The 15,449-nt window shown below is 44.2% G+C and overlaps 3 protein-coding genes across 4 annotated transcripts; 1 reads left to right on the forward strand and 2 right to left on the reverse strand.

The window, feature by feature from the left end:
* Positions 1-136: 136 nt before the first annotated feature.
* acot9.1 (acyl-CoA thioesterase 9, tandem duplicate 1) lies at positions 137-6,350 on the reverse strand. Of its 2 annotated transcripts, XM_052053859.1 has the most exons (16): positions 6,191-6,350; positions 5,654-5,745; positions 5,453-5,479; positions 4,182-4,227; positions 3,682-3,852; positions 3,566-3,603; positions 2,584-2,667; positions 2,373-2,476; positions 2,215-2,288; positions 2,075-2,142; positions 1,880-1,991; positions 1,329-1,419; positions 1,161-1,246; positions 986-1,073; positions 764-914; positions 137-527 (listed from the first exon to the last, which is right to left on the reverse strand). In XM_052053859.1, the coding sequence occupies exons 1-16, from the start codon at positions 6,202-6,204 to the stop codon at positions 469-471; spliced, it is 1,305 nt and encodes a 434-aa protein (XP_051909819.1). In that variant the 5' UTR covers positions 6,205-6,350; the 3' UTR covers positions 137-468. The 2 variants fall into 2 exon arrangements, with proteins under 2 accessions (XP_051909819.1, XP_051909820.1); XM_052053860.1 differs by lacking the exon at positions 5,453-5,479.
* Positions 6,351-8,613: 2,263 nt separating this feature from the next.
* Positions 8,614-11,063, forward strand: LOC127592858 (diamine acetyltransferase 1-like). Its single transcript, XM_052053872.1, has 6 exons — positions 8,614-8,882; positions 9,533-9,584; positions 9,952-10,032; positions 10,248-10,349; positions 10,424-10,464; positions 10,745-11,063. Exons 1-6 carry the CDS (start codon positions 8,820-8,822, stop codon positions 10,919-10,921), a joined length of 516 nt encoding a protein of 171 aa, XP_051909832.1. The 5' UTR covers positions 8,614-8,819; the 3' UTR covers positions 10,922-11,063.
* A 282-nt stretch (positions 11,064-11,345) lies between these two features.
* Positions 11,346-15,216, reverse strand: LOC127592857 (MICOS complex subunit MIC26-like). Its single transcript, XM_052053871.1, has 9 exons — positions 15,120-15,216; positions 14,580-14,675; positions 13,805-13,933; positions 13,607-13,639; positions 13,386-13,440; positions 13,204-13,299; positions 12,344-12,435; positions 11,973-12,062; positions 11,346-11,892 (listed from the first exon to the last, which is right to left on the reverse strand). The coding sequence occupies exons 1-9, from the start codon at positions 15,129-15,131 to the stop codon at positions 11,848-11,850; spliced, it is 648 nt and encodes a 215-aa protein (XP_051909831.1). The 5' UTR covers positions 15,132-15,216; the 3' UTR covers positions 11,346-11,847.
* Positions 15,217-15,449: the final 233 nt, after the last annotated feature.

The raw sequence follows: 15,449 nt of genomic DNA on the forward strand, positions 1-15,449 counted from the left end.
CCACATTCCAAAGCAGCTCAACATTCCGGATCCCGAGAAGACGACAATGAGTCGCCGAGATTACGACAATATTTTCAAGGCTCTTTGTACAATGAAAACCAATTTCATGGGCTGTAAAAGCACATTTGAACAGAAATCCATAGAAATAAAAATCCATTTATTGCATCATAAGGCCAAGAAAAAAGATATTGCGAGTACAGTGAAGCGTGTAATAGAGTGAAGTCAAAATATAACATTGGATACATTCAAGCAGTGCATAGAGTCATCCAGGAGATGATAAATAAAGTACAATAACTATTTTAGTGTGGATGGGGATCTGTGACATCATAGCGGCAGTCTATAATGACTGGTCCAAAAGAAAAAGGCAGTAACATAACGGAGGTGCCAAACATGTTCCCGTTGGGACAGACTTGTAAACATCACAAGAAAGTAACACACGCGTGGATGCACACACACTCACTCGCACGTTCAATTTGGCGCCACGGTTTGGTTGAAGTGACGTTTTCCATCCAGATACAACATGGACTCTGTGGGACAAACAACACACATACACACAGTAAGAGGATGGGACTAGTGTGTGTGTGTGTGTCAGGGAACAGGAACAGGTACATATATCGGCATATAGTCGAAAGCAGTCCTGCCTACCGTACATTCCCGTTATTTGAACTTTTCACTTTTTTGAATTGAACGACTAAGTTAGATTCACTTAAGGACAATATTAGAATTTATTTTGGAAGTCCCCTCCTCGTAAGTACGCGCTCACCTCCGTACGTCTGAGGGACAACGTTGGGGACGTCGCGGTCCGACACGAAGGTGAAGTGGAAGACGTTGGTGGTGTTGTGCTGGCGGGTCAGCGGGTCAAAGACTTCGCTGTGAACTCGGACCTGGATGTGCTTGCCCTCCGTGTAACACACCTGACGGGGACAACATAGACCCATTGCGTGGCGTTGCGGCTCTTTCGCGGGTTGCGTCGTTTTTTCCCGACCTGCGACGAGAGCAGCAGCAAGGATCCGATCTCCACGGGCTTCTGGAAGAGGATGTCGTCAACGGCCACCAGACTAGGCCGACAACCCCTGTTGAGGAGCGAGGGCGCCCCCTAGCTTGTTAGCATAGCATTGCGCAGGTGTCTTTTACGTATTTGATTCTGACGCCACACTGACCCGAAGGAGCAAGCGTTGGCCCATCCCAGCTCGTACGCTTTCCTCATCAGGAAGCCTCCGAAAATCCTGTTGAAGATGTTCCTTTCCTGACAAACACACAAACAAATCTCAATGTGTTTAGCGGATGGTATTTTCGTGTGAAATGTTTCCCCGGTGAAATGCGTTCACCTGCGGGTGACAGATCTCCAGTCCTTTTAGTTTGGAATCTTCCATCCAAACCGAGTCGGGTGGCAACACTCGACTGCGGAAGCTCACCGTCCTTCACGAAAAACGCTAAAGTCAACGACGACAGCCGAATGCGGAGCGTGAGCGACCGTCAATTATTCATTCATTCATCTTCCGAACCGCTTGATCCTCACTAGGGTCGCGGGGGGTGCTGGAGCCTATCCCAGCCGTCTTCGGGCAGTAGGCGGGGGACACCCTGAATTGGTTGCCAGCCAATCACAGGGCACACAAAGACAAACAACCATCCACGCTCACATTCACACCTAGGAACAATTTAGAGTGTTCAATCAGCCTGCCACGCATATTTTTGGAATGTGGGAGGAAACCGGAGCACCCGGAGAAAACCCACGCAGGCCCGGGGAGAACATGCAAACTCCACACAGGGAGGCCGGAGCTGGAATCGAACCCGGTACCTCTGCACTGTGAAGCCGACGTGCTAACCACTGGACCACCGGGTCGCGACGTTGGATTTATGGGACATAAATATTTCCTACTTTGTGTCCAGCGTGTTGAGGAAGAGCCCGTGAACGATCTTCCTCTCCTCGGCCGTGGGCGCCACTTTCAAGAGGGACGCTGTGCTCAGTTCCACCCGACGGGACTTGTTAGCTAAGGAACCGAGGCGCGCAGTTGAACAAAATAGAGATCGCATGTCGCGATTAGGCTCTTACGCAACATGCGTGCTCTCCTACCTTCTCCCTGCCTGTAGAGTTCCTCCTCTTCTGGACCTTCTGGACTCAGAGGATTTACGAAAGCTGCTCTGGAAACAAGACGAGAGATAACAAAGTCACGTTGACTTCAGTGGACTTCCTGTTGCCGACTGCGTCCCAACCTCTTGTTCTCTGGATCGCGAGCCACCATCACAAACGTGGCGTCCAGAACCGGGCAATACGCTCCATTGCGATACTAAAACAACGACAAGGAAGACACGAACTTGAATTCTCCATTTTAAGGCGCACGGCAAATATCAAAGCGTCTGTGACATCGCACCTGCGTCATGTGCATCTTGGCTTCGATGGAGGTGTTCCCCACCCAGGTCACGTGACCTGTGAACTTGATGTCGCAGTCAGGGTAGATCACCTGCTGTCTCATGTCTGTACACAACATTGGCCGCGCGTCACCGTGACAACCAGGTAGCTCTCGAAATGCTGCAACGTTGCGCTAGTAATGCTATTTTCAACTCGCGAAGTTTGAATCTTACCTATTTTGTCCACCAGGGCGGTGACAATGGACAACGGCGACCTCTTCAGGGCGGGATTGTAAGTGTGCGAGTATGAAATGAGCACTGAAGAAGCAGAGGGAAGAAGTCAGCTTCAGCAGGGGTCAATCTATCGAGATTTTATTTTGTGCCTTTCAGAATTGAAAATAAACGCTTTATATAAAAGGGTCAAATTCAATGGGGAAATATATCTCGGTAAATTATAAAAAAAAATGTTTAGTAGGCAAAGTGCTGTGCTATGTATTTTAGTTTTACTTAGCACATTAGAATAAAATTTTGGGGGGGGGGCACAAATAATTTAATATGGCGGCCCGGTAGTCCGGTGGTTAGCACGTCGGCTTCACAGTGCAGAGGTACCGGGTTCGATTCCAGCTCCGGCCTCCCTGTGTGGAGTTTGCATGTTCTCCCCGGGCCTGCGTGGGTTTTCTCCGGGTGCTCCGGTTTCCTCCCACATTCCAAAAACATGCATGGCAGGCTGATTGGACGCTCTAAATTGTCCCTAGGTATGAATATGAGTGCGGATGGTTGTTCATCTCTGTGTGCCCTGCGATTGGTTGGCAACCGATTCAGGGTGTCCCCCGCCTACTGCCCGAAGACAGCTGGGATAGGCTCCAGCACCCCCCGCGACCCGAGTGAGGATCAAGCGGTTAGGAAGATGAATGAATGAATAATTTAATATGGAATAATTTCCATTGAAAAAATGTTTTTTTCCACCCCGATATTTAAGTACACTGTTAATGTCAAGACAAGAGCAAACATGTCAGCTCGAAGTTGAAATTTTCTGAATAATTGTGAAAATGATCTGAAAAACGAGTGGTTAATACACTTTTTTTAAACTAAATATGTTAAATATATACCGTATATATATATATATTTTTTTGTGGTAGCTTCATATCGTGCAACAGGCTTGCTTTTTGTTTTAAAAGAAATGGTTTAGTGTTTAGTGTCACAGAATAGTTTGTACCTGCCAAACTATCCAAGTCCTCCAGAATACGCCCAAACCTGACCAAGAGCAAAACGCGAGGACGTTAGCGGTTGCGTCTAGCGACGCGGACGTGACCTTACGTGCTGTGCCGCTACCTGACGGTGTTGTGGAAAGTGAGGTATTTCTCTCGCAGCTGTGGCTCGGAGCCAAGAGGAAGGTGCACCTCAAGGAAACTCTCCTTCATGCTCTTGGCCGGAAGTTCGCTCTGGGACCGTGCCAACATGGACGACAGCGACACGCGTTCCGACATGGCCTGCTGGTGGTCGCTGCGCAGCAATGAAACATACAGATTTTCAAAGAAGGCAGGAGAAGACAGCCAGAGAGATATACTGCTCATTAAGACAGCTCACACCTCTCAGCTCATCAGTGCAGCACTAATAATGCGCACTCTATGCAGAGGATAAAGAGTATATGACTGAGTACTGTTATATTGTCAAACGGTTGCTCAGGGGATTGTAGCACCGCAACACAAATAAATAGCGCGGGCTGTTACTTTGTGAGCATTCCACACATTAGATGGCGTCGACAAGAAGAAAACCGCAGGAAATGTGTGACATCTTCAACATCAATTGAGATTCAGCTGATGATCGCGTACCTCCAGTTCGTGGAAGCTCCCACAATTTCTCGCAGCCTGTTTCGTACTGGAAGACATCAAATTAGCAACAGATTAGACAATCTCACAAACAATAAGTACAATGCTCACATGTTGGGAATATTTTGTTCTCTCCAGTCATGGACAACACTGAAGATATGACACTTTGCTCAAACATACTGTAAATTCGCACATGTACCAATTAACTTTAAAAAAATTATTTAATTTACTGTCACTTTAAAATAATGCAGCACTCAGACATTAACGTCTTCCCTGTAGGAAACAAAAGTGACAACACCCCGAAATGAAAAGGTCAGAATTATCCCTAATCAGCCCCTTTCACTCCCTTGTGTCATGTGACTCCTTAGTTACAAAGCGTGAAAGGGGTGTGAGGTCTGTTAAATTTGCTGTTATTGCTTTGGGCCCAAATTGGACATTTTCACTTCGGGGGTGTGCTCACTTTTGTTGCCCGTGGTTAGACATCAATGGCTGTGTGTTGAGTACAATGACAACTTTTACATTGCATCAGAATGGTAGTTCTTGATTGTTGTCTCATGAAAAGATTAAACACGACAATTACATGTTTCCGCTGTGAAGAGTCGACAGCGAGAGAAACGAAACTAAAAAGAGAAACACCATACAGGCAAAGTTCACAGGCGAGACCAATCCCAGTGCAGCAGGAAGTGTTTTAGCCACGCTGTGGAAGGAAGAGGAAATCATTTCCGAGTTAAACGTAGATGGAGGCATGCGTGGAAGCAGCCAGGTGGCCAGGAGACATGCCGCAGAGGATAAACGTGCTACGCTATTAGCACTAATGAGGGCTGGGCGATAAGGTGGGCCGCTCTTTCTGGTGTGCCTGCCTGGTTTGGCCACCTGGGGGCAGTATAAGACAGACACGTGGATATTGTGGTCATTGAGACTTCTCAACTCCTCTCAATTCATCAGTACAGCGTTAACATTAGGTGTTCTTCGCAGAGGGTAAAGAATATATGACGGCGACCCCTTTTTTTGTTGCCGGTATACATCTTGGGGAACTTTGTGTTCAATCTGCAGTGGCTATTAGACTGAAAGGCTTTGACATGTTACTGTTTAAAATACATCCAAGTTTATTTCTCTTTGTTTTATGTTTAGTTCGACAGGCAACTTCAATTACAAATGACCTGAAAGCCTGCGGCCGCTTTTTAGAAGAACCGTTCCCGATCGCCCAGCCCTAGCACCGCTCGTGATGTTATTTGTTATGATTGTTATGATTGTACGTTAGAGTACCAACACACCATTTGACACGTGCAACAGAGGGTTTCCTGCGGAGAAACAAAACACATCAGACACACACAGTGCGGGGCTTCCTGAGCTTCAAGAGGCCAACATCTGTGACATCAGATCATCAAATTAATTATTTTAATGCAAGTGCACATTTTGAGTCAATTTTGTTCGAGGTGAGGATGACGATGAGAACGATGATGCTTGAGTCTTACCTTCGGCCATGTCAGGCGCTCTTCCCTTCACCGCCGAGCAGAGAAATCTTCTGCTTGCCAAGGAGGCGGAGGGTCGCAGACATGACATGAACCTAGAGAAACACACGCACACACACACACACACACACACATACACATGGTGTATAATAAGGTTTAATTTGTTACATTTCTCTGCACGGAACTGATTATAAAAATGATGTCCAGCAATAATAGTCCTCATTTAGCCTTTTCTTGCTATATTATAGAAATAAAAAAGGAAAATTTTGCTTATTTATACATATATTACACTCCTATAGAACCTGTGAGGCATCAGATTTGTATTAATTTGCCTGAGACGTCAAAAATCATTCCCATGACTGTATTTTCCTAATTGTGTTCGTTCCAGTTCGAGGCACACCCTGCCTACCTCACCAACTTAGTGTGGCCTTCCATTCTCCGGCCAAACCCAAACTTCTTTTTCCACTTGTGGTGGCTGCGGGCCAAAATCAACATCCCGGGGAGCTACTAGCATCAACGTACGAAAGGAATAAAACAAACCTCTTTGAGAACATCGCGCGAAGAACAGCGAACGCAGACGAGCTTTCGGTGAGAAAAAAAGAAGGAATCGCTTTTTCTCTTCTCGGGTTGACGGGACGATGAGGAGGACCACAGTCAGAGAAACGGGCACTTCCGCGTTGGAAGTTAGCCACGCCTACCAGGCGATGACGCATTAAAAATGTGGTCGGATTTGTTTCGGCCTCGCACCGATATTGTCCAGCAGGGGGCGCAAAAGTAGTACATACATCCATTTTCGACAAGGGTCGCACGGGGTTGCTGAAAACACTCGAAGTACAGCATATGAACCCCGATATATCGCGTCTCATTTTTTTGAACTCCCACTTTATTGCGAATCCTCTCATCCACCCTGACGATATTGTGTATTTTTTTAGCAATCTTGAACGCTTGATTTAGGGCTTTACAAATCGATGTCACCTGCATAAGTAAATAAATGTCAATCTTCCAGCGAAGCCATAAAACAATTTAATTTGTTATCTTAGGTGCTATGTGCCCGTAATAAAATCGAATTATGGTAAAAAAAAAATCTCTGTAAAAAATGTAAAAGTGTAATAATTTAGAGATTAATAAATTGGATACGGTCTTTTTATTATGTCCAGAGAAAGGTGGCTGACTGCTATGCATACCTGTCAACTTTTCGGAGCGCCAACCTGTATAAACTACCAAAATAAATCCTTATAAAGAGCAAAAAATCCTTATATAACACACTAAAGCATTTTATATGTCAAAATAACGGCAGAAAAAAACACGAAATTTTCAATGATATTTATTGTAGATCTCCATAATACAAAGTCTGGTTAATGTCTAATCATCATTCTACTTGGTGGCATTACTGTGTTCAGAGTTGTATTCCTGCGTTACTTTTTTCACCAACTCCAAATATTGAAAATACAGAAAAAATAGCCATTCAGCACTCAGGTTTCAACTAGGAACCGCGTGATTTACTGGAAAGTTACCGGAAATGAAAGCGTTCGAGTAGACTAGCACCATTCTGGGCAAAAGCAAACGGAACTACCCGTTTCATTAGGGGGGCGGAAATTTTCAGAATCCGTATGATTTGTGCCATACGGCCATATACGTAAGATTCACCATAAAATCCGTATGAACTATGGCTAAACCGTATGAGTTGACAGGTATGGCTATGGAAAAGTTGCAGGGGGAGGAGTTGAGCACTCATCAACAACCCCTCGTCCTCTTTTGAGGACCAGACCAAAATTGTTTTGTGCACTATAACACTCGTTAACGGTAATAAGGAAACTATTGACAAGCACAATGCAATCACTTATTAACTACTGCGTGGCTGGTAAATATTTTCTGACTCGTAGATGAGAACCGTCACTGAGCAAGAGAATAATAAAGGTGTCCGGTAACCGTCCGCAAAGGTTGAATCGGGACAACTGGGCTATTCCTGTGTGTGGAGTCTCGGGAGTCGATGGGTGTGTCAACAATATATTAGTCAAACGACGTGGTGCACACCAATTGTTCGTCCACTCGCCTTGTTGAAAAACAGTTGTTTCGGGACACACTTCTCGTATGAATTAGGCAATCTTTAGGGGGAGGGGGGATGTCAGACGATAAATGCTGCCTCAAACTCCCTATTCTGTTTACATACAGCTTCTTTGGCACTGATGGCTTCTATTGCGCCTCTTTAAAACCAGCGGCACTTCCTATGCAGAATTTGGACGTTCTGATGTTGTGCTATTCGTCTGTGTAACGGCAACGTAGTCTCGAAAAACTAGCGATCATCGCACTAATGACTGCGCTATAAAAACCGAAAAAAATCCTGCGATATAACAAAACAATCCACGATTTTAAATGAAATGTTTGATTCAGAAATGTCTGTTCTTGCGAGACTGCATAGAGCGAACTGTCATAAAGCGAGGGATTAACAAATATTGTTAAAATGTGTTTAAAAAAAGAGTCAGTCCTACATATTTCGTGAACACACCCTCGCTTTCAATTGGCTAAAAAAACGAAAACGCCACAAATTGCCTGATTTGGAAATATGCATCCAATGGTATGGACGAAAATTGAGAGCTACCTCCTACACGGACTACTCTGAAAACAAAAGTATTCAATTTCATTTGGAAAAGTACCAGGCACGTGATCACAACCTCGATTACAATTGGATAAAAAGGACCAATGTGGCGGAGGAATTTGAAAAACGGTGAGAAACGTTTTTATACAACTTACTAACAAATTTACTTTAGTATATCATTGGATTGTTTTTTCTTCTTCTTTGTTTTGATTCTATTTGATTGACTTTTTTCCAGTTAATTGGGAAAAATAAAACGGCTCGTGAACATATCTTCAATTCCGATTGGCTAAAAATGACCAATAGGGTTTGCGGAAAACCGAGCCAGTGTGATGTCCAATCACAGAGCGGGAGGAAGAAGCTATAAAAAACCGAAGTAAACAAAGAGGCTCAAAGGAGAGTTGGCATCAACCCGTCTGGGTATTACTTGCTGAATGTTCTTGCGTAGACAAATTCGTCCGGACCAGCGGCTGACTGCGGTGGGAAAGCGTCTCTGAAACGAATGAAGAAACTCCTAATCTTTCACTTCACTTACAGAGGACTTCGTACGAAAGGAAAAAAGAGTAAACGGAGAAAATGGAGTATAATTTGCGAAAGGCTGAACCAAAGGACGTGCCTGATATATTACGACTGGTGAAGGTAAACCACGCGGCAGTTAATCACAGAACGTTTTTAATCCCATCCGCATCACTTGGAAATGGGTCAGATGAAACACGCACGCGCACTGAGCCCCGACCTACTTTTATGACAAACCCTAACAATTAATTGGGAACAAATTTCCTCAGTGCCGGTATCGTCGCATGACCCATCACGAGGGAAGTACAAAAAGCTGACGTCAGCGCCGAAAAAGTAACGAGGGCGACCGACTGTGACGTCACCAGCCACTCTTTGTTCGGGTCCGTTGACTCACATCCGGCCTACTTGTGTAAACAGCAGCTGGTGTACGGTCTGCATGGATGAGGCGGCACAATTAGAATGTCCGTGTTTTACCAGTTACGATTTTCTTTTTAAACCCGCAATCCCACGCACAGAGCCAAATATTTGATTCCTCCACTGAACGGCAAAACATCATGTAATCTATTAAAAGACTTCTAAAAAAATATATTGATCTTGTTAAGTACTGTGAAGTCATAATTTTAGCTACTGTAGTCGTACACAATGTAAATATAGTTTGTTCTGGCTTTTTAAATGTGATTTTTTTTTGTAGAGCACCTACAATGAAACGCTCGTCAGGTTTCATTTCTTTTGATTCTGTGTGCACTGAAAAAAAGCCTTGTTCTTGTTTCAAGGAACTTGCCAAGTATGAAGAAATGGAGCACCAGGTGACGCTGACTGAACAAGGTGAAGACTACATCTGTTTTTTTTTAATGGGGGAAAGAAAAGTAGAGTATCTGTAATAAATGGGGCACTCTTAAATACCACGGTTGTCTTTTTACAAGGAATCAAATACTTTATCAAAAGCTAACTCCAGTTTTGTAAATTTCAGTGTATTCTCACAAAGGAAGTTGGTCTTTGTATATTTTAATTTAATTTGGTTGTTTGCGTACAGCTGTAAGCGTGTCATTGACATTTTCCATTGTGTTCATATTGAGCTAGCAGGCAACAACGTTTAACTTTGGATGTCTCTCTTGAAAGTAAATTTAGAAGTGAGTGGGATGAAGCAGCCTGAAGCACCTGTTTTGAAAAAATAGAATGTTTGTCATCGCAGAGCTCCTGGAGGATGGATTTGGTGACACGCCGTTCTACCACTGCATCATTGCTGAAATCCCAGGAGGGGGCGCCAGCCAAGGTCAGCAAGGCCTTTACGTCACAGAAAGAAATTTCCTCACTTCCTTCCAATAGAATTTTCATTAGGTGTACTTTGTTCTTTACGATGACTAAATGCTCAGAGATGAATGTCACCCGTAATATTATGTAATTATAAAGTAATTGTAGCTAATTGTTTAGTTTCAAAGTGGGTGGCAAACTGCGCGTGTGTTTACATGAATGTGTGAATGTGGGCAGATTCCAAAGTGGTGGGCTTCGCCATGTACTACTTCACGTATGACCCCTGGGTAGGCAAGCAGCTCTACATGGAGGAGTTCTATGTGATGGACGACTTTCGAGGTAGGAAGCCGCGTCCGGCGTCCCCGCGCTCTGTCCGGTCTGCTCATGTTGACCGCACCTCGTCTTGCTTCCAGGCCTCGGCATCGGCTCGGAGATCCTGCGACGGCTCAGCGACGTGAGTGAGCGTATGAATGCTAAAAGATGGTGGTCACATCATACTTTTGTCGAAATGAAGCTCCTCAATTAACTTGAATATTGTTCCTTGGGTCGGTATGCCACCAGATGTTGCCAAATCACTATTGTCAAAATGAAGCTCCTCAACTTACTACGACATAGTTCACTGGCACCAAGAGTTGAATCAAGAATAGGCGTGGTTCACAGTAGTGACTTGGCTTTCTACCACAGAAAATTTTGACCTGCTTACAAGTTTATGACCCCACCCTCCCTCCCCGCAGCTGGCGGTGAAGACTCGCTGCACGGGTATGATGTTTGTGGTGGCCGAGAACAACGAGGTGTCCATCCAGTACTACAAGAGGCGCGGGGCCGAGGACCTCTCTCAGGAGGAGGGCTGGAGGCTCTATCGCTTTGACAAGAGCAGCCTCGTCAAGATGGCCACGCCCACCGAGGTGTAACGGCAGCAGGAGAGGGAGGTTTCACTCGCGTATTAAATAACTACAAGAAATCTGTTTTTTTTTTCTTTTGTGAAATGTTGACTTGAGACTTTAGATGCCACATGCTAAATCCACTTAGCGATAATAAAATCACTTGATAACACATTGTGAATTGTCATTGTTACTTTTCTCCAATACATTCAAAGCCATTTGGTTTAGGTAACATAGTAGTGTGTGTACTAGATATTGGCGGTAGTTGTTTTGTACAAGAGTTCAATTGTGTTATTTGGATCACAACATTCAGGGATAAAACACACACACGGGTCATGTTGTACAAGTATGAAGTAAGCTACACAACTCAATTATTTTCCAAGATGGCGGCTGACATACCCATGAATTTTAGATAGTGACATAGCCTTTCGGACAAATCAGGCCAATCACAGGATATATTGTATGTGTCCTTTATTATTACGTTAAAAAGAAAAAAACTTTCAGCGGTGAAGTTCATTCTAACGTTGACATGGACCTTTTGTCACATAACTGCCATCTGTGTCTTGTGAATATTATCAATTCATTTTCGACACCCGATTATTCTGAACAGGGTCACAGGGGAGTTGCCGGAGCCTATCCCAGCTGACACCCTGAATTGGTCGCCAGTCAGTCCCAGGGCACATATAGAGACAAACGATAATTCACACCCACATCCACACCGTCATCGAGTGGGAAATCGATGCCAAGCTGCCCACACACACAAGTCCAGCGTGTGTACCACTACACCATCAGCGACTTGTGGATATTAAATCATTCATAATTAATGGAAATACACTTGAGCAGTTCTAACAGTTCTGAGCATTCATGTTCCTGTGTACGCTGAAGGAAAATAAAATAAATTTAAATTTTAACTAATGGTGATTTAGTGCGCGTGTGTGTGTGAGACTTGTCTGGCTTCAGCTGGACGTGCCGCCGCCCTCCTGCCGCTCCGTCTTCTCGGGCTTGTCAAACAATTTTTACTTTTCTTAGTTTGGACCTCACTGAGTGTGCCACATGCTAACTTTAGCTCTACGAGACTCACCTTCTGTTTGCCGAATGGCGGCTCTTTCCATAGTGTTTCCACGGCGACGCGTCCGCTCTGAACCCACACCCGCGCCGAGTCCTGACCCCCCTTGCAGGGACAAATGACAACAACTTTGGGATAACATCTCATTTGACCTGCATTGGTTCTACTGTTGATAACAAAATGGTCCACAGTCAATGTCAGGGAAGATACACACCCACATAATCACACCTCAGGACAAGTTACAGTCCAGGCTTTCGCCCAGATATGAACCTAGAACTTCCGGACTGTGAGTCAAACATACTATTCATGATACTGCCTCTCACGTTAAACCCAAACAAATGACAACAAGTACCATGAGATGGTGGGGGTGGGGGGAAAATGCAGACCTTGAATAGAGAAGAGGCTTGTTGAGGGTAGAACATGGAGGCGCTCAGGGCCATGAGGCCCAGTGGAAACGCCACACGCTTCACCTTTGACCCTGAAGACGATACAAATACACAGTGTCAGGTTGTCCAACTCTCACTCCTCCAGACAAAGTAAGAGTGTAAACACGGCTTATCTTATCATGCCGAGTCACATGTGCAGTGTTGTTGGTGTGCTTTTGTAGCACTGTGAGTTAGCTTGCTAGCATAGCCAAAAACCAACAACAGCTTTCCTCTCATAAATACAAAGGACATCGTTTCGATCTTTTTTATGCGTGTATATATATATATATATATACACACTGCAGTACCTAAACACCTACCCATCAAAAAGCCAAATTTGAGTATTTTCACTCCCATTCCTCTTAACTAATTCAGTACCAGCCAATTCTGCACCAAGTCTGAAAAGATGTTTAAAAACGTCTTTGGGAGTGAATGAGTTAAAGTCAGCAAAGGTCCAATTTTTGAGGCGATCCTGGGTGACATTTTATTATTAAATGTGAAAGATGTCCAACATTTAACATGACAAATTTTGATGCAAGTTGGGACCTCACCACAGGCTCGGAAATTGGATTGGGAAACAGAAAAATAGTCTTGCTGAATGCTAACCAATCAGGAAGCACACCTGAAGCCGTCGCTGTTGCCGGATGCTAATTGACGAGCAACAACCATTGTTGAACGAGTGTTTGGATAACTCGTGGGGGCGCCGCAGGTGTAGTTTCCATTTTACCGAGTGGGTTTACGTTTTGAAAAGAAGTATATTTGTGTGTGTGACAGAGGACAGTTCATTTCTTATTACACATTCTTTGTGCGTAGCAGTTCACCTTTGGCCAAGTAGAGTCCCAGCAAGCCTGAGAAGCCCACCACCGCCACGCTGGGATACAGATCAGAGGGCGGAGTGCTAAACAACTGGTACATGTCTGAAAGATGACACCACAAGCTTTGTGTTAACATTTTGATTCAGGAGTTTCTCTTGGACTTAAGGCTCGCGACAGACGCTTGTCACCTGTGACTGCAGCGGTGGATGCGGTGATGGCGGGCTCGACCCTTTTGTACACTTCCTATAGGGAGTCAAACACACATGCATACATTTTGTATTTTAGAGAACGGGCATTTTGGCTGGGGCAGAGTTGGGTAGTGGCTTGGATTCTGTATTTCAAAGTTTAGAGGTTCTGGGTTAATATGTTGCTTCCGGGGCTTCCTGTCTCTAGTTTGCATGTTACTCACCTCAACTTTGTCGGCCGCTGTCCGTCCGACTTTCTGCAAACAACACAGATGCTTCATGAATGCTAACGTACTAGAAAGTGCTGAGTAATACATTGCCCCAGAGCTGGATATAAAGGATATGGAATACATGCACAAAGGGCTCTACATAAGAGGTCAATATTGGTGGCGTGAGACGGCGTCTCAAGCACAACACCATACCTGGCATTGATCTGTATACGGTTCCGCCCATTTCCTCAGTGATGCCACGCTCTGTTCCATCTGGCCCACCGCCACCATTGGATCCACGCAGCTCTGATCCTCCTTGGGTCTGGTGTATAGAGACGGTAGCTAAAAAAAACAAACAAGAAAAAACAATTTATTTAATTTTATTGAGTACAGTGCATCTGAAAGTATAAACACTTCAAAATTTTCACATTTTTATTGTTACAGTTTTATTCCAAAAAAGAACAAACAAACAGTGTTTAGCTTATCGGCTATCTTAATGCCAATGCCAAGGGAAACCTTATAGACATAGTGGCATTATAATCCTGCAAGTATTTCAAGCATACACAATGCAGGAGCACATATAGACAGATGATTTGGCAATAACGTATGGAAATATGTTCTTTATCTTCTGTGAAGATTGACTAATATAAATTACTGCTGAGGAATTGCGGCATCTCCTCTGGCTCCATGCATATTTGAGTTACACTGCCCCTAAGTGGCAACGGTGTACAGATCAGGAGAAGCAAAATGACCCTTGAATCAAAGCAATTAATGGAACAAAAATTAAATTATATGATGATTATATGTTTGTATTATGTTTTAAAGTGCTATATTTGCACAATCAAATTGATCAAGGGTGTGATGAATTTGTATTCGTTTGTACTTGATTGAGTTTTTTTTATTGACTGTAAAATCAGAATGTAAGAACGTTTTCCACCTCTTGCCTATTTGTTTAGAGGCCAACACAGAATTAGTCGGCGGAGGTCACCTCGTCGATGCTCATGGCCGGCTGTGCGCTTCTCTTGGCGGCCTCGCAGGCAGCAGCGGTCGGCAGAAGCCACGAAGCTGCGCAGCACAGCGACGCCTGGAAACCAGGTTCAACATAAATCACATTTGGGGCAAAGTAAATAAAGAAAGAAATAAAAGACGGCTGACATGTGTCAACACAACACGAGTGACGTCACAATTTAGGAAAGTTCATATTCCGCATTTTCTACCTTCTCCAACGGTCCCTCCGTTGCAAAGGTAGAAAATGCGAGTTCGCCGGACGTTGCCTTCTAAAACATTCGCAATTATTTGCCGCCCAGTGCTGAAACTGACCACCGATACTGGCTACTAACGGTTAGCACTAATCTATCGGTTGAACCGAACAAGGGTTGTCACCGGGCTAATGTTAACTGTTAGCTTGTGTCACAGCATTTCCGCTAAGTGGAGAGTAACTTCGTGAATGCTACCACATACAGGAGACAGAATACAATGCCGACCCCCAAGTAGAATGTTTTAATGAAAATGAAAAAGGCTTAGTTACCACATATGACATGTTTCCTTTCCAAACACTTGCGCTTTCGACGGCAAGTCGTAGGGATACCGCGCATGCGCAGTACAACTTTAAGTACAACTTTATAGTTCTTAGACGAGAACATTTTAAATAAAATCTGGCAGGCAGAATTCATCCAATATGAACATTTATTTCAGGAAAGAAGTTACAAACATTTCCAAAGAGGATTTGCCCAGATTACAAATTATTTTAACCTGCCATCTCTTCCTGTTTCATGTCAAGTCAAGTTGTGAAAGCGTTATATAAATCAGCATGTATTGTATTGTTTCAGTGCTAGCAAGGTACTCTTACTTACAGATG

This window comes from Hippocampus zosterae, chromosome 20 (genome assembly GCF_025434085.1).
Source record: "Hippocampus zosterae strain Florida chromosome 20, ASM2543408v3, whole genome shotgun sequence".
NCBI classification, from domain to species: Eukaryota; Metazoa; Chordata; class Actinopteri; order Syngnathiformes; family Syngnathidae; genus Hippocampus; species Hippocampus zosterae.